We start from the raw sequence: 24,486 nt of genomic DNA, 5'->3' as shown, positions 1-24,486 counted from the left end.
ACAAGAGAAACAAACAGACAAAATACCAAAATGCAAACGCTGCATTTTTTTGGCAAACAAATCTTCTCATTAGTAAAAACTTAAAACAGTTAAATCCGTCTTACTGCAGGATTAAATAAACACTGGATTTTGAAGCAGCTGAAGATTCCCATCACACAACAAAAAAATGATTAGATTTAAAATGACAAAAATATGAAATATTAAAAGTTTACAAAGTTTTTTCTTATGTTCAGGGAAAAAATCCTCTACTGATGGAATACGTTTTTTTTTTTTAACTAATTATACCTCAGAACAACTAAATTCGAAGTATCTGATTCGATCCCAGCTCTGACCAGTGCGTATTCCCCTTCAGCAAAAGATCAACTACCAAAAACATATCTGAAATCATGATGACCGAGCCGAGCTCCTCCCTGCGCTGCGCCGGACTCTCGTGGGACTCAAACTTTCGGTCCATGGCTTTATTTATTTGGACGGAGCGAAGCCCACGCGGTTGTTGTCGCGGTCGAACACGGTGTAGTACTGCCCGATGAACACGTCTCCCAGGATCCACAAGGGCCCGGCCGGAGGGGGGATGTCCAACGCCATGAAGCCGCTCAGGCAGATGGCCTTCCCGCCCTGGGACTCCTGCGGGAGGGAGGGAGGGAGGGAGGGAGGGAGGACACAGTTTGGGAGGTCAGTGGGTGAGTAGACTGAGCCCTCTGGTGGCGACTGCCGTTCAGTGCACCCATGAGTTCAATTTTCAGACGCTGCAAATTTCCATGCAAACAAATCCAGGACCCTTCACTAATTAATACAGTGCTACAAGATATTTACACTTAAATTAAGATAAAACAATTACGACCGTTAAGATTACTTTTGATCTAATTTTGAGTGCAATAAGATTTTTCCTAGTTCATGTGTAAAACTCTTCCCTCATGTCATGACTCAAATCAACCCATTTACTTATTTCAAGATGACTTTTTGCTGTGTGAGCCTCGGAGACACTGCGCCCCAAATCTGGTCTCCAAAAGAGTATACTAGAAACAAAAAAAAGTTGATTTATTTGTTAAAATTTAACGCCTAAAATGAAAAAATGAAAACCATTGGATATTTCGAACAGAGTAAATTATTTTTATTGCGGGGCCCTTTAGCTGTAACGCTCCAGAAACGCTGCTACAGATAAGATCAGGCAGCAACAATGTTTCCTAATGCCATAAAAGCTCAAATATTTGGGCATGATTAATTTGTTGTGATGTGAAAACATTCCATCAAACATTCCAAACAGAGGAAAAAAGGACACTTCAATCATGAAAAAGGTAATTGGACACAGCAGAAAACTTTGAAGCGAAACTTTTTTAGGCCAAACTGCAGCTGAATACGTTTTAGACTCACTTTGGTTATTTCAAAATAGTCAAGCAGCATCACTTTTTTTTCCTAAAAAACAGATATTAATTCAATGCCGGTTTGAATCTAATTGAATTTTTAATGGCATTTCATGCACTGTTGATTTGTGATAAATCACGAATTTTGATGCTGATACTTTTAGTTATGTCATGGCTAATTAAATGAGGCTGTGGTGCACCACTGCTTTCACATCCAAGAGGCCAACATCTGTCAACAATGGAGTGAGGACAGCAGAGGGCAGCACTGGACATGGTCATAAGGATTAACAGGACAGTGGGGTAAATGAGGTGATGTCACCGACTCATGACATTGACTCATTCACTGACAAATGGCCGACCTGATCCTCTGATCATTTACTTATTTCAGGAAATCAGGAACAATTCAGGAGAATTATAGTTTCTGTATAAAGTCGTGTAAAAAAAATAAAAAGTTTGAACATGTATGCTTTTATGTATCGGCTTTTCTTTATTTCCAACACTGTGTGTGATTCTCGTTAAACTATAAATGAACACATTGGATGATGGAGGAAACAATAATCTCATGTGACAATAATAATAATAATAATAAATAATATATATATAAATATGTATATAAATATATATATAAATATATATAATAGTATATAAAATATATAAAATAAACTGTTATATATATAATAATAATAATAATAATAATAATAATAATAATAATAATAATAATAAAAATATATATACAATTCTTCATTATTCTCATTATTCTTTATTACAACCTTTATTCTTGGTATTTTCTCAATATGCTTCATAAAAGGTTTAACGTCTGAAGTCAAAACCATATCTGACAACATTGTGACGCTCAATGAGAAAATGTCAAAAGTGCAAAGCAGTAATCAAAGCATTTTGTAGAATCTATTTCAACTTAAGTCCACATGTGTTCGTTCATTCATTCATTAATGTCTTCAGTGAGAATTTACAATGTAAATGGTCTTGAAATAAAAGAAAAAACGAATCTTAAAGGTCCTATATCATGCAAAATCGACTTTTTGTTGCTTTTAGCCATGTTGTTATGCTATTTCCTTATCAAAAACACCCCCAGAGTGGTTTGTGGCTTCATTCACGCAGCTCTCAGTAATCGTCCTGAATCCTGCTCTCTGAGCAGCTGCTCCTCCCTCTCCTGGTGAATGACTGTGGCTGTTTCCCAATTGCCAGGATCCTCGGCGTCTCGACCACTTCGGACGTCATTCGCGTCATCACGGCGCCGCCAAGTGGTGTTCCATTTCACCTGGACCACTCGCCCCCTCGCAGCTCGACTCCTCCGTTTGGCTCATTTACGAAGGATACACCTGTGGATCCTCCGCTGCCTCGGAGAGCTGAAATTACCCATGATGCACTGCAGCATAGTTTCTTTTTTCTTTTCTCGCAAAACTTTATTAGTTTGAACTCACTTTAAAATAGTTTTGTTCCACATAAACAGTTTCCTGGCCTCTGTTATTCATAAAACAGTTGTTTTAATGAGCATAGATTGACACGTGACCTGACGCGGCCGCTCGCTCCGGAGGCCGTTCCATTTGAGCTCAAAGGCGGCGGAGAGAGGACACTCCGCTCCGTTTTGGAGGAGCCACCACCGAGGACGTCAACGAAGTGGCCAAACGGAGGACGGATCCTCGCAATTGAGAAACAGCCTGAGTGTTCAGTTCTGTCGTCACAGCGGAACAGAAGTGCTCGACGTCTGTAATATAATGTCTTAATTCTATGCTTACGGCCTGATTTTAATTTGTAAAACAGCGTTTTCATTATTTCTGTCGTAAGAGAGAAACAAAGAGAAAAAAATAATAATTAAAAAAAATAATTAAAAAAATAAAAAAGGAAGTGCCCGAGGTGCTTCCAGGTCAGCTGAGGCCAAAACAAACACATCCCCTGAGCGTCTGAACAGATCAGTCATGTTTGCGCTGCAGCTGTGAAGATGGAGCTCGTTACCTACTCTGGACACACATGTTCTTATTCTTACCTAACGATCATGTCACGGAGAAAAAGAGAAAAAGGACGAGGAGTTTATTCAACCTTTTTTCAGGAAGAGGCCACTCAGCTGTTTTTTTTCTCCGGGATTCAGCGACTATCAGCCAAAATATTGTTTTTCTGTGACTGTCACTGATGGATGTTTGGTGAACCTTCGCCAGAATCAAAGTGGATTAACTTTTATAACCAACGCAAGTCCCATAATGTAAACAGCGATGGACCAGAGCGGTGAGTCAATCCAAACGCGGGTTAGCTTGTGTGTTAGCATATTAGCATGTGTGTTAGCCATTTATGAAGCTGTGTTGCAGATGTCAACTCCGTATAACTGCATTGTGAAGTGACTTCACTTATTGCTGTTTATTTATATTACGGTAAAGTTGTATGTGCGGAGAGAGGGGGCGGAGTCAACTGAATCGAAGCGTTGTGTCTTCCGGGTTCGAAAAATACCTCCAGAAAACACTTATATTTATCACAAAAATGAGTGCTCCATAACGGTAGAGGTACAATATATCATATAAATGCCTATACTTAACTTTGGAATGGCTAAAATAGCATGATATAGCTCCTTTAAAAAAGCGCCTCAAACTTCTGAGCGGTAGTGTACGTTTCTATAGAAAGTGATTTACTGTAATCGTGAGGTCCCCACATGTTCCCATCCCCAACAGTCCACTCGGGAATCCGGGTCCGGCAACGAAGTCCGCCATATTAGTTACGGGTAAGGTGAGGTAAGAATGTCTGTTTCATGGGATTTATATCATTTCTGAAGTTTCTCCACAACTAACTAGATGATGTTTAGTGGCCATTAGACGTGTAACCGAATTGTGAGCAGCTACAGGAAAACTACATTGGGAAGTTTGTTTTTTGCTTTATATGTCATCTTTATACACGAACTGTACAAGGAAACGTGTCCTCTGCATTTAAGCCATCCCTCGACGCCATTGGACGACTGGTCAGGAGCAGTGGGCAGTGCTGCGCCCGAGGACCCATCTTGTGAGAAGTATTTTTCAGAGTAGCCGGCTCGCTAACCGTGTCTGGAGGATGTACGCCATTTGTCCTTTTTACTTTTAGTTGCATCATGCATTAAATGTAAAAACTACTCGGCCTCAGATCAGTCTATGGTAGTGAATGGAGCTCCGGGGTCTTCTCTCGCCGACTAGTCTCATCACAGGGTTCATGCTGCTCCGTCTAACTCGATGCAAGTCCACATTTAGTGTTTTGTAAATTTCAGAGCTGCATTCCATCGAGGGCGGTTAATATTCACACAAAATGCTTTTGATCACACCAAATATTGGGAGGAGCTGGTCGTGCCGGCGCTGTGGGACGTACCTTGAGGATGTACTGCTCGCCCTTCAGAGTGTAGGCCTGGCCCCCGATGTTGAAGGTGATGGCGGGAAGAGTCGGGACTTTATCACAGCTCACCATGTACTGAAATAAACACGGGGGAAACAAGTTATCAAAGGAAACCAGAAGATTTCATGTTCATTTCACCGACCACACACACGCAGGCGCTCTAAGACTAACACTAAATTAACACTAAAGACCTATGACTAATGTCTCCAGATGTGTGTCCCTATCCATCCACTGAATCCCCTTTGTTTTGCTCACCTCGCCCTGGATGAGCGGCAGAGCTCCGATGGCCTTGTGCAGAGCCTTGACCTCGGCGGCAGGTCCGGTGATCAGGGACGTGCCGGTGTCGACGATGGCCTCGCAGCCGCCTTTACACAGGCCCAGCTGAGAACCCACCTTCAGCCTGGACAACATTCAAATACAAGGGAGTCAGAGGAGAAGGATCTGACAGCACACTGACATTTCTACTGGGTTTCTGCTACAGTGGCAGCTATCATGGCCATTAACTCGGTGTTCACCCCCCTTCTCCCCGCTCTCCTTTCTTCTCTCCCTCTCCTCTCCCTCTCCTCTCCCTCTCCTCTCCCTCTCCTCTCCCTCTCCTCTCCCTCTCCTCTCCCTCTCCTCTCCCTCTCCTCTCCCTCTCCTCTCCCTCTCCTCTCCCTCTCCTCTCCCTCTCCTCTCCCTCTCCTCTCCTCTCCCTCTCCTCTCTCTCCTCTCTCTCCTCCCTCTCTCCCCTCCCTCTCCCCTCCCCTCCCTCTCCCTCCCTCCCTCTCTCTCCCTCTCTCTCCTCCCTCTCTCCTCCCTCCCTCTCCCCTTCCTCCCTCTCCCATTCCTCCCTCTCTCCTCTCTCTCTCCTCTCCCCTCCCTCTCCTCCCTCTCCTTCTCCCTCTCTCTCCTCCTTCTCCCTCTCTCTTCTCTCTTCCCTCTCTCTTCCCTCTCCTCTCTCCTCTCTCTCCTCCCTCTCCTCCCTCTCTCTTTCTTTTCTCTCTCTTCTCTCTTTCCTCTCTCTCTTCTCTCTCCTCTCCATCATCTCGCCTCTCCCCCCTCCTCACCCGTCCATGTGGATCTGCCAGTAGGCCGCTCGCGTGATGTTGACGTAGTGGAAGTCTCCAGTGTAGTATTTGGGGTCTGTTCCTCCGAGCAGCAGCTCTCCCCCGGGCTGCGTGTCTGGGTTCCTGAAGGGAGAAAAAACATAAAACAAATACATTAAGGCAGGGATATGTATTATTATTACTTAGTGTTTTGTTTAGGGTGACTTCATAATGCAAAACAGGCCAAAGGTAAAAACAGCCAAACTGCATATGACGCTGTGATCGGGCTGCAACTAGCGATTATTTAAGGCTCACCTGTTCAAGTAGAAGGAGAAGATGTTCTGCTCGACTTTCTTCTGGCTCATCATGTTGTCGAACACCGGGGGCACTCCGTCCACCGAGATGCGCGGATACGCCATGCCCAGGATCCCGTCGAACTTGGCCATGACGAAGACGACGCCCGGCTGCTTTATGGCCTCTCCGAAGAGCTGCTTATCCACCGCGATGCCGCCGACCTGAGGGAGCGGGCAGAGGCAACATCACCATCACAATCTGGTCCAAGCAACAGCCAACTGCAGCATGATAGTGATGTGTTTTGTCATCAGATTTGCACTTGAACAGACAATGGGAAACGTTTGTGCAAAAAATAAAGTCAAATTTCATCCAGAACTGCAGGGGAATGAGTTTTAGACCAGAGTTTTGGTATTTCTGACAAACTTATTCAAACTAGTTTAATATTGTCATTACTTTCCAAGAAAAGTTGATTTAATGACTGTTGGGAATGGGAACTTTTGCTCAGAAATGTTGGGAATTTTCAATCATTCAAAACACCAAAATGCTTAAAGGGACTATACAGAGTTTAAAAATGTTAAAATCATGTATTTTCCTCCGCCTAAACCCAAATTCTCCTTAATCCTCTTTCTAATGAGTGGTGGGAGAAACGGCAAGACACCTCGACAAAACTGGGGCTCATGTAAGACTCTTGTTCGCCGACTTTTCTTCTGCATTTAATAAGATGCAGCCCGACATCCTGATTGAGAGACTTGCCACTGTTTTTAATTTGCCTGAGCAGCTTCTTTTTTTAATCTTAAATTTTCTCACAGACAGAATCCAGCGAGTGCCTGTGAATGGTCAGATGTCCCCAGCATCCATCTCTAACAGAGGATCCCTCAGGGGTGTGTTCTGTCCCCTCTGCTGTTCATACTGTACACGGACAGTTGCCGGGTCACTCAGAAGAACAGGTTCTTGGTTAAGTTTTCCTGGTGTCGTTACTTTCAGCATCTGAAATGAACCACGGCCCTGCATTGACAGAGTTGGTCCAATGGTGCGACAGCAACTACTTGGATTTAAATGTCTCAAAAACCAAGGACATGATTATTGACTTTAGACGCTCCACAGCGCCCTCTCTGGGCAGCAGTGTCATTCATGGTGAAGTGGTGGAAGTAGTGGAGAAGTACAAATATCTCGTATATCTAGTTCTTGGATGGACAACAAGTTGCGGTTTGACGCATATACAGACTTCATTTTTAAACGCGGTCAGCAAAGAATCTATCTTTTAAGGAAACTGAACTCTTTTAATGTAAACAAAAGGATTCTCTGCAACTTTTACTGCCGTTTCATAGAGAGCCTTTTAACTTTTTCATTTGTTTGCTGGCACAAGGGTTTGTCTGTGAAAGATCAAAATAAACTGCAAAACATTGTCAAAATCTGCTCTAAAGTCATTGGAGTTAAACAAAGAGACCTAAAACCTCTTTGGGAGGAGCAGGCGCTAAAGAAGCTAAATGTATCTTGGGCCAGCCTTCAGGCTCTGTTCTGAGTTTTCGCTCATGCCTTCTGCCTTCCTACCTTATCGGAAAACAAATCGTTTCTCCAACTCTTTTGTCCCCTCTGTCACTGAACAGTTGAATTCTGAAGTGACCCTGACCTTTTTGAAATGTGTCCTTTCTTTTCTTCTTTTTTTATCATCCATTGTCTGTATTTTTGGAAATGACACACAGTGAGTGTTGTAATGTGTTTGTGCAATATCTGTTTGAGGTTGCAGCAAAAACAATTGCCCTTGAGGGATCAATAAAGTTTTCTGAATCTGAAGCTTTAATAATGATTTTGGAAATTACACTGTGGTTGGTTAAATCCTGTGTCTGACACAGAGCTGCATTAAACAGAACAGAACCTAAATTATAGACTTTTAAAACAATATACTGTAAAACTGCAATATAGCAATCATGCAGTAAGTAATCATGACTTAACCTTAAAATGGGTAAAAAGAATACACAGACCAAAGGAACTTGGTGGATTGCCTCACTTCAGTTTGATTACTGGTTGTGCAATATCAGATATTTGTAACGCAAAGGGAGTTGTTTGCATCTTTTGATCAGCCGTGTCAAATCGGTAGCTTTGTTAAATCAATGTTCCCATCTTTTCCTCTTCAGCCTCCCAGCTCAGACATGAATAATGTACTTATATGCTAAACTATGTCAGGAACTGTCAGATATGGAATATGTGCGTAACATTGTAATAAACATCAGTGAATCTCTATGGCCTAAAGCTCAAGACATCGTCCACTCATCTTTAGTCTGTGCTCGTCATGGACTGCTCCAATTCAAAGTTCTACACAGGCTACACCTCTCCAAAGTACGGCTGTCCAAAATGTTCCATGGGGTGAACACAGGAACAGGCTTCACGAGCTCACACTTTCTGGAACAATCCTAGCACAATAGCTTCCTGGACTAACATTTTTAAATTGATGTCTGATGTTTGTGGAACACTTACAGCCTGACCCTGTGCTTTCCCATGTTGGAATCAAATGTAATGCTTTTAAATAATATGTAAGGCCTTAAATTCTTCACAATTAATGTAATGACTTTAAGTGTTTTTAATGCCCTGCACATGGAAACCCTGTAAATGACATTTTCATCAAAAGACTAAAACTACATTACTTCTTTGTAATTCGGACACACTTCCTCATTTTATTTGCACTGGTATAATGATAATAATTTGCCTCTGAGCTTACGTTTATGCAGCCCATTTCAAATGTATTCTTGAATAAAGCCTTTTGAATGACTTAATGTATAAACTGTGCCCTAATATACTTTGTGCCAGTAAATCTGACGATACCAAAGCTCTTCTGACTCACGGTGCAGGTGTCCTGGCTGAGGTATCCCGACAGGCTGCCCGAGCCGTACTGGATGGCGAAGGCCGTGCCGTTTTTCACAAAAGTGCTCGACTTGGCATCATTGTATTTGTGGTGCAGCCCTGGAAAGAGACAGATAAAGCAAAACGTATCAACCTTTATTCCTGTCATTATTCAACAACTGTACAACGAAATTCATCCTCTGCATTGGACCCATCCTTTCGACGACCCGTGAGGACCCAACTCCAGATGTGATGCACATGTTTTTAGTGGTGGAAACCGGAGGAAACCAATGCAGACCCGGGGAGAACATGCAAACTCCACACAGAAAGGTCCTGCTGTGAAGCACGAGCGCTAACCACTGCGCCACCACACCACCTCTTGGGGCATCTTTTCAGTTTGATAACCTTAAAGCAGTACTAAGTAACGTGTTTTTGTTTTTAGTCCCTGTGGGGGTAATACAAGTGTTTATGGGATGATTGGAGGGTCTTTCATCTCCCCCTGGTGTCTCTGGACAGAAAACCATGTTTGCAACTTGACTGCCACCGGTCCGGAGAAAGCAATACACACTAATGGAATCACGAAGAAGAAGCTAACATGCTAACGGGCAAAGCTAACTGCGGGCTAACGTCACTTTAAACAGTATTTACAGCCAAGTTTGAGTGAAAATAAATATTTCCATTGTATAATTGGATGCACAGTAACCCTCTCTCCCTTCGCCTTTCCTGTCAGCGTAGTATTTACTCTCCAAGACAATAAGTTAAAAAATTGTAACTTGCTACTACACCTGCAGTTGCACTAATGGCCTATAGGGGGAAGAGTTACTTAGTACTGCTTTAACCTCAACTTCGAAGTGGACCATCCATTCTCCAACTGCGGTACCTGGTTCCCATTTGTGGTTGGCAGAGGGTTTTGTCACTGCTTTAATTGACCTTTGTCCAACCCATTTCTCACCATTCAAAACTGATATTGTTTATCGGCTAGAAACACACCCCCTACTAACTTGTGGGTCAAGCCAATATTCATTTACCATCTGTCTCGTCGTCTGAAAAGTCACTTCAGTTGCGCAGAAGGTGTGGAGTTAAGGAATAGTTGCAATGGAAATTGCAGATTATTGGAATAGCTACGGGAAAGTTGCGGCCTTTTGGGAAAGTTGTCATGCTACACTGATATCGTGGAGTTTGCTTGTTTTCGCGTTGATAGTTGCTAGACGTGGGACATCGCAGCATACTTTTGTGTTACCTCGTTGAGCCGTGGGGGAGACAAAGCCACTGCAGCCTGCCTCTCCTCAGCTGGAGCGGGGGCAGATGGCTCGTATTTTAATCAATACTGGACTAACAAAAGAAGAGGTCTTACCCTGTAGTGCAAGAGCATGACTAGTGCCAGCTCCCCATTTCCTGTCACACTGCTGCTTTAGCCTTGATAGCTGTAGTGTCTCCTTTGTTGCATATTTTGAATATACTCCCACACTGTACATTGCAACCCATATTTATCTGAAGGATATCGCGCTGGTGTTGTACCAGAGTCACTAACATGAACTTCTACCCTGTTATATTATGTGTTAAGCTCCACTTCTTTGCAGACCTAGCCAACATTGGCCAAGGGCGTGGGGCTTTTACGAAAGGTCAATTACCTTTGAAGTTCGCAATTTGTTGTGTGAGAGGAACAAGGAGAGTCACAGCTAGGGCTGGGTACCGTTTAATCTACCGAAAATCTACGGTAGGGGTTAGTATCGAAAAAACCTTTCTTTCGGTGCTAATTTTCTGTACTTTATCTCTCCAGACATCAATAAATGATCCGCAGTGAGTCTAAAAAAGCCTGAACTCATGACCAGCTTCAGCGCAAATGCGGATATTATGCGAAGCAAAGCTAGAACTTACTAACACTTTAGTCAATATCAGAGATGGCAGAGCCGCGGTCTGAGCCAGGACTGAATAAGAAACTAGAGCTCTTAGACAAAGAGAAAAACAACAAGAAACACCTCGGCTATTTACCTTTAGCGAAAGACCTGCAGTCTGAAGTTACTGCTGTTGTTACTAAACTCCAGCTGCACCGAAGGAGATTGTTTACGGAAAATGTGAGCACTCACTTTGCTATAGCCAATTTTGGGAAAGTTTACAGTAAATTATAAGTGACAGACATAGTGAGCGCTCCCACTATGTAACAGATCTTTTTAGATTTTTAGAGTTTAAAAAAGTTTAGTTGAAAGAAAACGGTGACTGATGTGGATCTGTCTCTGCATCTCAGGAGGTAATAATGTCCTTTCTCTTTTTATCGCTGCTTAAGTGTGAATTCTACCCAAAACATAAAGTTACAGGTGACACTGTTGCGGCCTGTTTTCTTTCTGTTTCTAAACGTTTTAGGATTTTCTCCTGAACAATACTTCTTTATAGCTACTACATTATTTTAGTTCAATTAAAATAACGCAGGTATCGTTAAGACAGCGGTACCAAAAAGCCGGTATCGTTAAAGTAGTGGTATTGGAAAAAGAACGATACCCAGCCCTAGTCACAGCAGAGCACAGGAAGGACACTTGAAAACGGTCGAGAGATTGTTCCTGCGTTATCGTCGTTTCCCTCGCGGTCAGAAAGGAGCTTATGTAACTCATACTTATCTAACAGCATCACTTCTGCTGCATTTTATTTTGGCTTGTCTGTTTTATTGTACATCACTTTACATTATATCCTTGTGTTTATGGTAAATGATGTGTTACAAGTGTGCAGCACTGAACTAGAGTGAACATTCAGATACAGCCCATTTAAAGAGCACAGATCTTTGAGTTTTAGTGACATCATGAAGCAGTTTCCAGTGAACCAGAGGCCACTCACAGCAGGCGACGTCCGTCCAGGCGCAGTGCACGGACGGCACCCACAGGTTGGAGGAGCCGGTGTCAAAGACCACAGTGAAGATCTGAGGAGGGGAGCCCAGGCTGATCTCCCCAAAGTACTGCGCCTGTGGAAACACATTTAAACTAAATGTTAAAAATCATATGACAGAAGACAGAAGACCGGCTTATGGACAAAGTGCTGTACATTCTATGGGTGAATTAAACAACATAAGAATCATAAATAAGGAAAGAAATATAATAGGAATATAGAGATATAAATATCTAGTTATAGCTCTTCTCCACTCCAGAGAATGAATACTAAACAATAAGCAGCAGAGTTATGTTTTAAGGGTCCTGTCATTCTTTCAGTTCTTCTTGTGACTTTGCACAATTATTTCCAAATGTCTGAGCAGACTTCACTTCCTCTTTATTAAAAGCTAAAGTTAGAGACGCTGAGGTCACCCTTAAGTCTCTGCGTCTCCTGCAGCTCTAGTCTTTACCGTGGCTCAGTCGGGCGGTTTAGACCCCTTAACGGGAAAGCCTCATTTACTCTCCCTCAGAACATGGTAAACCGGGATTAGCCAAACTCCTGAGAGGCTTTTTACTGTGAAAGAGCCTCTGTGCGAAAAGAACAGGGTCAACTGTGGAGGAACAAAACATTTACTGGAGGTATTAAGAAGTGAAACCTATGGATACACTGAATCAGCGCTTCGATTTTGGCTTAGTCAGCAAAAAAAAGTGAAGTATGAGTCTTGGGAAACTGGGAAATAAACTGCAGAGTCATCGTTGTCCGTTAATGTGAACAATGAATGTCAAGTTAAATTCCTACTGCATTGCCGATAGCGATACTGCAGGTTTGAGTATCTGCTAGGGCTTCAACAGACTAGTCTACAACATTTTAGTCGTTAATTTAGTTTAGTGTTAATCTCTCCCTTCCTAGTTTTAACACTAATGCCAAGTGTTTTTCAGTTGGACAATAGCTGGGAAATGGAAATAAGCCACTATATTGTATGTTTAACTCAAAAAAAAAGCTGCAAAACTCACTTAATACTTAGCATAGTGGACATACAGTTTTGCGTGGTGATCACAAATACGCTTGCGTTAAAACAAATTTAATATTGAATACACCAGTGCAATGTTATTGTTTTCCATGAAATGTATATAATATGCTAGTTTGAACCCAAATGCATGTTTTTTTTTATATAACATTAATGGCCTAAACCTTTGGCACAATTAATTAATATTCCAGCTGATTTCTGTGGTGAGGACGCAGGACGGGTTTCCTTTGCATGTCAGGGCAGTTACTTTTATACTTGAGTAAATGTAACTCTGACCTCTTCACAGACATATAAACACTTGATAAAAATAGCCTCGTGCTCTGACACACTGTTATCATGTGGAAAGCTGGCGGATCGTGTGACCGATGTTCCCTGTTCCCCTCGTCCAAGACTGACACAGGGAAACTAACCATCTGTGTTAACCAGTGTTTACTTTACACAAGTGCTTAGGCTGCGACAAACTCAAGGGGACGGCAGAAAATAGGGAAGTAATGAGAATTTTGAGCTTAAAAAGGGAATTTAGGCCACAAAGACTGAACCAGGCCATTTTTATGACTATTATAGGTTTCGAAATCAGGATTCAGTCAAATCCGGGAGAACTAACAAAATAATGAATTGAATTTAAATCTTATCGCGATTTTAATAAAGGTCAAATTGACAGAGTAATTGACCAATCCTGTCACAGGAAAAACATGTGAAACGAGGAAGCAGGAAGCGCCCACTTGTTCACTAAGGGAAAGTGTCACAAGCGTTACAAGTGCCAATGGATCGTTTTAACAAAACTGGATAAAACTTATTTAAATCGCCTCAACAACCAAGAACACAAAGAAGAACACAAAGAAAGCTGCAAAAAGGCTCGACATCTGCGGAGAGATGTCGATGGAAAAGAATCCGGACGCTGCAGCGCCTTTCAGATCAAACCCAGGGAATCACTCGGAAGCCAGGAAGGCAACAATAAAACTTGTCTATCTGATCTAAGTAACAGTGATTTATACATTGTAAAACATCATGCTGTCACAAGGACATTCAATTCTCTTATAATTGCAGCCTGTGTGCCAGTTTCAACTGTTCGAATGTTGATTTCTACACAAACCAGTCAATCCTAATTTATTAAACTAATATGTACACAGGACTAAATGGGCTTAGCATGGTCTAATGGACTTTACCGTCACAGCCTCTGACTGAACAAATCCCTATGACTGTAAAGATTAAAGAAGGATTGTGACCAGGACAATACATACACGCAGTACCGCTAACCAGGTAGTTAGTCGCTACTGCAAATGTCTGAACTGCTGCTCAGTTTGATCCATGTCAGGTGATTGAATAACGTTCCAATTTTTTGACTTAAAAAGCTCTATGGCTTTGGCAGAAGCTTCGGGTCATTGTCCATCTGCACTGTGAAGCAGAGTCCAAGCATTTGGCTGAATATGAGCTCATAATATTGTCCAAAACACTTCAGAATTCATCCTGCTGCCTTCGTCAACAGTCACATCATCAATAAATACAAGGGAACAGTTCTATTGGCCCAAACAAGATAAGATCAGATAAAACCTTTATCTTTACCTTTCAAGCCCAGGCCATGATGCTGCACCACCATGTTTCACTGAGGAGGTGGAGCTTTCCTTTCTTTCTCCAGACTTTTCTCTTCCATCACTCTGGTACAAGTTGATCTTTGTCTCATCTGTCCTTGGATGTTGTTTCAGAACTGACAAGGCTTTTTTACATGTTTTTTGCATCCTGGTAAAATTGACCATTTACCATTTTTTTGCCTCCTGTTTTTGAGGCTCAGTGGTTTACACCCTGTGGTTAATGGTCTGTATTCTCTCTGGTGAATCTTCCCTTGATTGTTGACTTTGGTTTTTCAGCTCACCTTTCTTTTTAATAATGTTTCCAAATATGTTTTGCTATCTCTCTGATGGGTTTGTTGTGATGTATCAGTCTAATGATGGCTTGCTTCACTGACACTGACAGCTCTTTGGATCTGATATTGAAAATAATAGCAACAATATCCAAAATGCAAAAATCACACTTCACACGTCTCATCTGTTAATTATGAATGGGATAATGAGGGTCACTTGTCCCATGACTTAAGATCCCTTAAAAAGTGGGAGGCTCACATACAAACGCTTAATTCCTACACCGTTCATCCAATTTGGAGATTGAGTTTTTGTCAGGAAAGATTTCACCAGAATTATGTAGATGAAATATCAATAATCACTATTATAATTTATCGCCATATTTTTAGAGATGATCTATTGAGTTGTTTTTTTTAAATATTGTGACTGGCCTAGCTACAAGTGGACAGGGATGTCAAGATTAACCGGTTAAAGAGGAGAGGCTTTATGCTAGCGCCGTCTGGCGCTCTGTTTATGTGACTGAGGGCACGCGTAAAGACAACTACGCATCAACTCGTCTAAGCTAACGTAAGGACATATCTCAGTATTTAAAAACGGTGGCCTATTCCTTTAAGGAGAAAACTACAAAAATCTCAACTTTGACCACTGCGTGAAATATTGATTTATCACAGAATCTTAAACCGTTGGTCTACACATCTAAGCGGTGCTAACAGTTAGCAGAAGTACTCACGTCCAGGTAGTTCGTCAGCAGCTCTGGGGAGGGGGCTTTGGGAGGGAAGCCCTGGTTGTACTTGAGGCTGTGGCTGTCGGCCAGCAGCTCCTCCACAGAACTCCCAGAGTCGGTCATGGTCCGGCGGATCGAGCGGAACTTCTTCAGAGGGATCCTGGACGAGGGACAAGACGCCATTTAAAATGTGAAGCATACCACAAAACAGAATTCAGAAAACAGAATGTTTGTTCATGACACGCCTCTGAATGAATAATCCTTCCAACAGGAGGCGCTGTGGGGCTACATTTATGCCAAAAAGAGAACTACTTCCTACTTTTAATCAGGTTTTTATATTTATTTCACCACTCTGTCTCTTTCTACAAGATTGTAACAACTCATAATGCACTGAAAAGGATTTAACAAGTGTGAGATGTGTTCGAAAAGTTTCCAAACAAGAGAAGCATATTCTTTTTCTTGCAAGTGCCAAAACAAGAAACAGCCGTGGCTTGGCTAGCTTTGTTTTGCTAACCATATAATTTGCCATTCTCATGGATCACACCAAATTAGTAAAATCATTTTGTACACAAGCTCCATGCATTTTGTGTTTCAGGCTGAGTTCGTAAGTCAGATGAAGACTTGAAGACGCCCCTTCCCGGCCACGGAGTCTGGTTGGAGGAAATGGCTGCTGTACATAACACCACCTTTGGCCACGGCTGCTTCTCCGCCTCACGTACTTCCCACTTAAATGCGCTAAGTCTGGAGTGGCAAAATCTGAAAGTGCCCCCCCAGTCAGTGCAAAATGTTACGCTATAGTCTTTTTTATCAATACAATACAACTGATATCATTAAACAATACCCAGGCCTGGTTTAGACCCCTCTGTGCGCAAACCGGTTCACCTTTGACTGTCGAGACACCTAGAAAACGGCAAAAATATTAATCCCTCATATTGATCGATCTCCATTTTCTTTTTTCATAATGAAAATAAATAGCTGTGGCCAAATCATGAACTTAAACAACTTTATACAAGCCTCAGCTCAAACAAAGACAAATGTTTTCCTCCAGTTTCATTTAACACACAAGAATCTCCATTGTCCCGTCATAACTCCAAAACTAGAGAAAAACAGGAGTTTGCTCTACCAAAGAAAAGGCTGTAAACCTGACGATTATAAAGTCCCAATTACAAACCCAACAGAAACACGACCATCAGTGACGTTTAGATCTTGTTTTCTGAAAAGAGCCGGATCTTTTTGCATTCTCTTTATCATCTGTGAACTAATCACAGAGGGCTGATTAGTTCACAGATGAGTCCATCACTAGAAATCAATTTAAAATGACCTTTGAACTGTCTGTCAAGTGACTTTCATAAATCTTCAACCTCTTCGCAAAATCTCTCAAGCCTTCATCTGGCAGACACAATACATTTCACAAACTGAGCCTAAAACTCAAAATATATGGAACTTTGGATTGTAGTATTTAGTATTGTGATATTGCTCACTTTTTTTGCATTTTTTCTTTTCAATATCATGCAGCATAAACCCAAGTTATTTCTTGATTCAGCTGCTCCTCATCTAGGGCTGCTTGATTATTGAAAAAATAATAATCACGATTATTTTGGTCATAACTGAAAATCCAGAGTATTCAAACGATTATTTGTTGCCTTAAAAAAAAGAAAGAAAAAAAAAAAGTCTTATTTTATTTATTTATTTCTTAATCAAAAAACTATGCTGAATATGTTATGTTTTACAAATTGTTTCAAGAATGCCTCGTTTAAGGAGAGGTCTCTGTTTCACACCTGCCCCCTGCTGGCCAGCCCTCACACCTGCATAAGTAAACTGAGCAGCGTGGCCTCACACGTCACACAGCGTTTGTTTTTGAGCCATGGCACATGAAATGCTGAGGGAAAATAATCCTAGCGGCATGAAATAATGTACGTCTGCATTAAGTCAAAAAAAAAATTTTTCTTTTATGCTAATTTAATGATCGTTTTGTGTAATAATCGAAATCGTAATCGAATTTTGATTAATTGCACAGCCCTATCCTCATCCCTGTGAGCGTCAGTGAAATGAGTTACACGAGTAAAGATCTGAGGAGAGCTCTAATGCTGTGAGCGAAATGTCATCCAAACACTTACGCTGAAGCATGAAAGGCTGTAAATGTCAGGACTAACCACGCGAGGCCAGGGTTTAACACAGTGGGTGGAAAACAAGTTCAATGAACTTCTAATCTTATCACATTAACTGCAATTTGAATGTGCACAATGTGCAAAGCCACAGAACTGAATGTTGATTCTGAAAGAGTACACAATGACAATAATGATGATAATAATTGCAAATGGATATCTTTTTCAAAATAGTGCCAAGTAGTTCTAGTGAAGTCAATTTATCCAACACTATCCTGAAGTCCAGAGTTAATCGACATATCTTAATCTTGTTTTAGTCTTTTGGCGTCTTTTTTGGGTGTTATTTTAGTCAAGCTTTCGAAGCCGAAAATTACATGTCAATTTAATTCACTCAAATTGAATACATGAATGAAATCAAAATGTATTTGGTCAACTTCACACGTAGCTATGTTGTTTGTTCTCCCACAAGAGCAAAGCACAGACCTGTGCAGGCAGGCAGGAAATTCAAGTGTCACAGAAGTTCACATGTTTTTAGTCCCTTCTTTCACTTTATTTATCTATTTATTCTCTCGTTTTGAATCCATCCATCCATTTCCTTCTGCTTTATCCAGGGTCGTTTTGAGTCCACATAGCTTTTCTTAACTCCTATTTATTTCGTTTTGGTCTAATTTTCGTCTGCAAAAAATGAAATGTCAATGAAAGGAACGGTGCAGAAGTCAAGCTCTCTTGGCTCAACTGTCTTGTAGTTTTTTTCACACATTTGCACTTCTGCAGCTGAGATATGATCAGTCGGTATCATTTGGAAAGTCAGTTGTGGTTGGCGTGTGTCACAGCTAAAAAAAAAAAACCACAGCACTTTTCTGCCCCACAGCTCTGAACATTTCAACGCTGACGCTCAAACTCATGACAAATAAAGTATGCAGAACCTTAAAACTATTTTGTTTCAGTAGAATGTGGTGATAGCTCTAGGCGTTTTAGTGTGTGCTAGTCTATAAACACAAGTTATTTTACTACCATAGGTGGATGGGAGGGCATCAGCAGTACCATGTGTAATAACCACTCAGGACATCATGCTTAAACAGAAAAAAATATCAGCCCAGAAGCTTAAGCGTCTCCATTTAGTTACTGGTATGACTTTTCATTTAGACATTAGGCGATTACAAAAAAGATTGCACCCAAATTTACAAGAATTTCCACTTCACTTAGAGGTAGCACAAATCAAGATTCAGCCGACCGTGCATACGTTTTAAACACGCCCACAGTTTGAACATTTGAAGGAAGACTGATACGAACCGCTAAACTGATAAAAGACTTAAATACTATAGATCTGCCCCAAGAATGTCTTTGCTTTCCAACCAAACTACTTTCAATGAACAAAAAACATCTCTTATCACTCAACGAATCCAGTACGGTTGAAAACGTTTCAACATTTCAAGTAAACTATTAAAACCATCCCAAATTGGGTGACCAGATGTCCAGATGTTAACCAGGATAGTCCGAGTTGTGAGAATTTTCATCCATCCATCCATCCTCTTCCACTTGTCCGTTGCCGGGTCGTGGGAGCATCTGTTGGAGCTGCCCAAATAACATTGCACCAGCCCCTTATGGCTCCTCCTGCAGGTGGTGGGTCCACAGAAGGACGGCCTCATGGTTCTAACCGGGCCTGTTGGTCTCTCATAAGGGGCTTCTGAACCGCTCTTTGTCTGACCCGTCACCGAGGACCGGTTTGCCATGGGAGACCCTACAGGGGCACGAAGCCCCCGACAACAGAGCCCCCAGGATCATTCGGGTGCTCAAACCCCTCCACCACGTTAAGGTGGCGGTTCCAGGAGGGGCCATTGATTTATTTTGTCACAATTTTTACACAATTTCTGTCCCAGGTGTTCCAGTTTTCCATCACTCCCACGCCCAAAGCAGCCATTTTTGACTGGCAACTTCATGATTTTGGTCGTGTGTGTGTCAATAGCTACAGTTAAGCACAAAAGTATCACTTTACTGCCGATTGTACCATTAAATTGACATTAGAATTTACAATTCAAGGCGGAGGCAGAATTTGTGGCTCCCTCCACAAATTCTCATTGGGTTCTTAATCTCTTAACCCCAGCCTTAAAGGAACAGGCAACTGTTTTTACATACTGAGATTATGTTCTTACTCGAGCTTAGACAAGTTGATGCGTACCTGTCTGGTCTTTTTGGCCAAAGATGTTGTTAGCATTTGGCCTCTCCCAGCATATCCCTATTCACCTTATTCCGGAGGCTCGCGTGGGCGCTGACATTACTTGTGCCCACTCCTTTTCTCCTATCTGTTAACATGGGACTGGAGAAGTCCACATAAAATCAGTCACTACACGAAAACAGGCCGTGCTGAGAAATGGTGCAGTGTTGGAAGTGTCCGTACAACGGAAGTGTCAAGACAAAGCAAAAAGTGGCAAAAGTGGGCGGGGCGGAATAAGGTGAATAGCTCCAAACGGGGGTGAAGTTGGAAGATCCCACGCCTCTTCCACGGGCACAAAGACCAGACAGGTACGTATCAACTCGTCTAAGCTCAGGTAAGAACATATCTCAGTATGGATAACCGTGGCCTGTTCCTTTAACTGAGCTTGTTTTCTCCAGTTTGGCTTTACCCAAATCTAAAAGCTTCTGGACTGGAGCTCACAGCGAATAGGTAACGCCTCATTTCAAAGGTAAGACCTACAAAACTGAGATTTTCCCTTGCGATGTAGGAACTTTTTGGTCGTGTGTTTTTGCTTTGTTGTCACATTTTTTTTTTTTTTCTTATCTTACCTTTATTTTATCAGGAAAGTCCCATTGAGTTTAATGGCCCTTGCCCGTGTTTGTTTTTTAGTCGCTTTTTTTGTCACTTTGTTGTGGGATTTTTTTTTTTGTATGTTTGTTCCTTTTTTTTTAATCTCTTTTGGCGCCCCTCTTGTGTTTTTGTCGTTCTTTCAATACTCTTTGCTGTGTTTTCATCCTCCTTTATGTCGCTATTTTGATTAAGTCGAGCTGGAGAAAACGTACTCGCTTAAGGTTGGGGGTTAAAGGGGGGGTATTATGCAAAATCGACTTTTTCAAGCTTTACATCATGTTATTAAGTCATTCCCTCATTAAAAACATGCCTGAAGTGTTGCCTTGGCACATTCATGTATTTTTGAGTAATCTGTAGAAACTCGGATGGCGGCCATTTTAGGGATAAAACGCCTGATTCCTTCAGGAAACGCCCTCGACCTCCAGGATACGCCTCCGACCTTTCGTCACCAGCCGAGTAACCAACCACTGCCCCTCAGCAGAACCCCCTCCCCGCAGTGTCTAGCCCTAAGATGTAAACAGAGTCATCGTGGAGGATTAGCTTCATGTGTTGTGAACCGGAGCCAAAGCAGACTTTTACAAAGACACACATCAGTATTTCTGTTACCTAAACACCCAGGATTAAAACCGGTGACAAGAACACTTATTTCAGTGTCTGGTTCTGCGCTGGGCCTTGATGATGCACAGAGCCTCCGGAGAAAGCTAATGCTAAGCTAAACCTCGAGTCATCACGTGAAAACGAGAAATATGCACAAATAAAGTCAATAAAACCACCACACACATAAAGAACCGTTTAACAATGATCACACACGGAGCCAGGCTTGTTGATTTGGAAGTTTATTGCTCACATTTCATCTACAATGGGTCATAGCCGAGTGGCTTTCTCCCGGAGCTAACAAGCTAGCCGCGACAAGCTAACGGGAAAATTCACTGAATACAAGCAGCATATTATGCATTGAAAACGTCACTAAAACAGGCAACTGCTTGAAGCAGCCTTTATGATGATCACACACTGAGCCTGGCTTGTTGATTTCGTAGTTTATTGCTCACATTTCATCTACAGTGAGTCGTAGCCGAGTGGTTTTCTCCCGGAGCTAACAAGCTAGCCGCGATAAGCTAACGGGAAAATTCACTGAATACAAGCAGCATATTATGCATTGAAAACGTCACTAAAACAGGCAACTGCTTGAAGCAGCCTTTATGACGATGACACACGGAGCCGGGCTTGTTGATTGTGTAGTTTATTGCTCACATTTCATCTACAGTGAGTCGTAGCCGAGTGGTTTTCTCCCGGAGCTAAGGCACTATTAGCCGCGACAAGCTAACAACCTTCACCTTCACAACATTCATTGAAAACAGGCAGCATACTATGCACAAATAACGTCAATAAAGCAGGCAACTACTCGAAGCAGCCTTTACGATGATCACACAATGAGCCTGGCTTTACACATTTGTGGTTTATTACAGACTTTTCATCAACAATGAGCTGTAGTCGATTACAGGGACGGACTGGCCATCGGGAGATTCGGGAGTTTTCCCGGTGGGCCGACGTACTTTCGGGCCGGATAGGTTAATCACACCGAAATAATAATGCCCATAATACCTTACACCGGCCCACAATTGACGGGAAGAGCCGACAGAATCTCTCTCATGACATATATGCAATTGCACAGCTCCTCCTCTAGAGGGATATGACGGTTTTTATACCCCTCTAGTAGCACGCTTTCTTGAGTCATGGTTCACAGATAATCTGGTGTAATGAGCGATGGGCCTCTCTGACATAACACTCATGCCCCTCACATTGTGAATATAAGAGGAAATAGTTTATTGTAACTCCCTCCAGGACCCACAGAACCTTAGACCTCTATTTCTTATACATTTTAGACAAATGTTTGCAAAGAAGTGCATGCTGGGAGTTGTCAGGTGACTCTGTCTTGCCCCTCGTCGTCAGTGCGCGCAGTTTGTAAATCTTCTAGTTTCCATTGAAAGGATTTACAATGTTTGGCCTTTTTGGGACTTCTATCTTCACTCCACACCTCCATAACTCCGTGGTGAGTTTTACCATTTCATCTTCATCTACAGTGCGATAATTTGGTTGGTTTTGAGAAGTTTATTTGTGTTGCAGTCGCGAGTGGAACTTCATTAACGGAACGCACATTTTAAGATTGTTTAGTAATTTTACAAAAGTTCCTTCAAGTTATAAATGACAAGATTAAAGTGTTGAGTGCTGTGAGGTGTGAGCTTGAATTCGGCAGAAACAAAATGCAACTATTGTCCTCGATTCGTAGCTTATACTGTTTTAGTTCAAGCCAAGGTTTTATTGTTTTGCTCCTCACCTCGACTATTGCATTGAATATGACTGTTTTTTTTTTTTGGAGGGCCGGTCTTGACCCAAAAGTCCCGGGCCGATTTTTTCTGCCAGTCCAGCCCTGGTCGATTATAACAAGCTAACGGGTAACCTCGAAAAACCATTGTCCACCTGCACAGATAATGTCCGTCTTTTGAATCGTATGGGCTCCTGCAGATCCTGGTGTAGTCCATGGGGGTATAGTTAGAGATCCATAGGGCATGGCAGATGCAAAGAGATAGCCTCCAAACAGCAGTTATTTTTCAGGCAAGAGCCCCTTCCAAGCGTCCGGTGTGGAAGGTTCGTCTCCAAATAATATCCTGTGTGGCCATTGTTCACAAAGTGATAAACAGTAGCTCCTTTCCAACAATAACAATTAAAATGCACCGATCGTAGTTTCAATACTGTTGAGACAACGAGTGCAGTGTTGTTGTGATGCCACAGACAGCGTGTGGAGGGGGCGTGTCGGAAAGGGTCAGAGGTTTTTAAAGAGACAGGGGCCTATTTCAAGTCATTTGCTACCGCCATTTTGAAAGAGCAATTTTATACAAGGCAGTTCTTCTAATTTACTGCATTGACAGACCAACAGAAGGTTTCGTCATCATTGTAGTGTGCTATAGACTGGTGCTATGTGGCTGAAAAAAGCATAATACCCCCTCTTTAAGAGGTTAATCCAAAAAGACCTGCGTGTTATATTGGGGTTTATATCTTATTTTGTTTCATGACCTCCTCGTGCGTAATTTGAAGATATGCCAAAACTGGAAAGGACATTGTTTGCACGTGACCTGATTTCAAACACCACAAAGCAAAGCACAAACAAACAAATCATCAGCGCCATTTCAAAGTCACACAGAGGCGGTCATGTGATTTACACTGTGCGCCACAACGAAAGCTCAACCACCAGCCTGTTACGCAAATAAATATATGGCGGTTATGAAGCGTTTGCTACGTACACAAAATGAATTATAAGTGGTCCGTGGAGGTTATTAATAGTTTATAAAGAGGCATTGCTACTTTAATTTGTGAGAGCCGAAACGTCGCTTTGATTTGATTTATTTGAACGTAACAATAAAAGCTAAGCAAGTTTTGGCAACTCGCAAAAACGCGTGATCTTTAAAAGTTAAATGAATGATACACGTGCATGCAAACAGAACAGCAGACGTAATGATCCAAGCTGGACGTTTGTTGTTGGTTTTAGTGTTTGTGACAGGTTGAATATAGTTTCGTTCAGCAGCTCAGGGCGTTTACGCGCGGGATAAACCATTATGCGCAGACTGCGACCAAAACTACGTGAGCCTATTCAAAAAATAAACTAACACGCGTGTGTATAATTTGAGGGTATACATCGTGTCACGCTGAGTTGTACATGTCTGAACTTGTTGTCGTGTTTCTTACCGAGCCAGGGCGTCCGCGCAGACAGCCAGCGCCGCCAGAGCGCACACAAACCCCGGGGAGAGTCTCATGTTGGCACCGGTCGAGACGTTCGATGACCTCCGCAGGTGAAACTCGCAACAACAAAAACAACGCGATCAACGACAATGAGCCAGCACTTCAGAGAAAAGCCTTTTCTAACATCAGCTGACCCGGAGCCCGTCACGTGCGGTGACGGAGCTTCCGGGAGCCGTGACCTCACTTCCTGTAGGTTTTTTCTTTTTTTTTAAGACTGTTGTGTTATGTTTTGAACAGCACTTCGTGATTTTTATCTGTGAAAAGTAATGAACTTTACATAGCCTCAATGTTACTACTTTTATAGAATTTTAGTCTCTTTTGACGAAAAAATGGATGGATGGATGGATGGATGGATGGATGGATGGATGGATGGATGGATGGATGGATGGATGGATGAAACAGTATTCTGTCAAATTCTGTGCTTCATGTCTGA

General features: G+C 42.1%; 1 protein-coding gene across 1 annotated transcript; it reads right to left on the bottom strand.

Moving 5' to 3' along the window:
• Nucleotides 1-400: 400 nt before the first annotated feature.
• Nucleotides 401-24,205, bottom strand: ctsd (cathepsin D). Its single transcript, XM_079554920.1, has 9 exons — nucleotides 24,000-24,205; nucleotides 15,354-15,507; nucleotides 11,711-11,834; nucleotides 8,886-9,004; nucleotides 6,068-6,267; nucleotides 5,774-5,896; nucleotides 4,980-5,124; nucleotides 4,701-4,799; nucleotides 401-624 (listed from the first exon to the last, which is right to left on the bottom strand). The coding sequence occupies exons 1-9, from the start codon at nucleotides 24,065-24,067 to the stop codon at nucleotides 463-465; spliced, it is 1,194 nt and encodes a 397-aa protein (XP_079411046.1). The 5' UTR covers nucleotides 24,068-24,205; the 3' UTR covers nucleotides 401-462.
• Nucleotides 24,206-24,486: the final 281 nt, after the last annotated feature.

The sequence above is a fragment of the Gobius niger genome (assembly GCF_951799975.1).
Source record: "Gobius niger genome assembly, chromosome: 4".
Taxonomy (NCBI): Eukaryota; Metazoa; Chordata; class Actinopteri; order Gobiiformes; family Gobiidae; genus Gobius; species Gobius niger.
Note: the sequence above shows the minus strand (reverse complement) of the source record. Positions and strands in the feature narration are given on the sequence as shown.

What these genes read in the sequence shown, in the direction of transcription:
- ctsd (XM_079554920.1), bottom strand. Translation starts at nt 24,067, where the DNA reads ATGAGACTCTCCCCGGGGTTTGTGTGCGCTCTGGCGGCGCTGGCTGTC. An exon ending in TCAGCCAGGACACCTGCACC is followed by an intron (nt 6,268 to 8,885) that starts GTGAGTCAGAAG and finishes CCGCTCCCTCAG; the next exon opens with GTCGGCGGCATCGCGGTGGA. An exon ending in GCGAGCAGTACATCCTCAAG is followed by an intron (nt 625 to 4,700) that starts GTACGTCCCACA and finishes TCCCTCCCGCAG; the next exon opens with GAGTCCCAGGGCGGGAAGGC.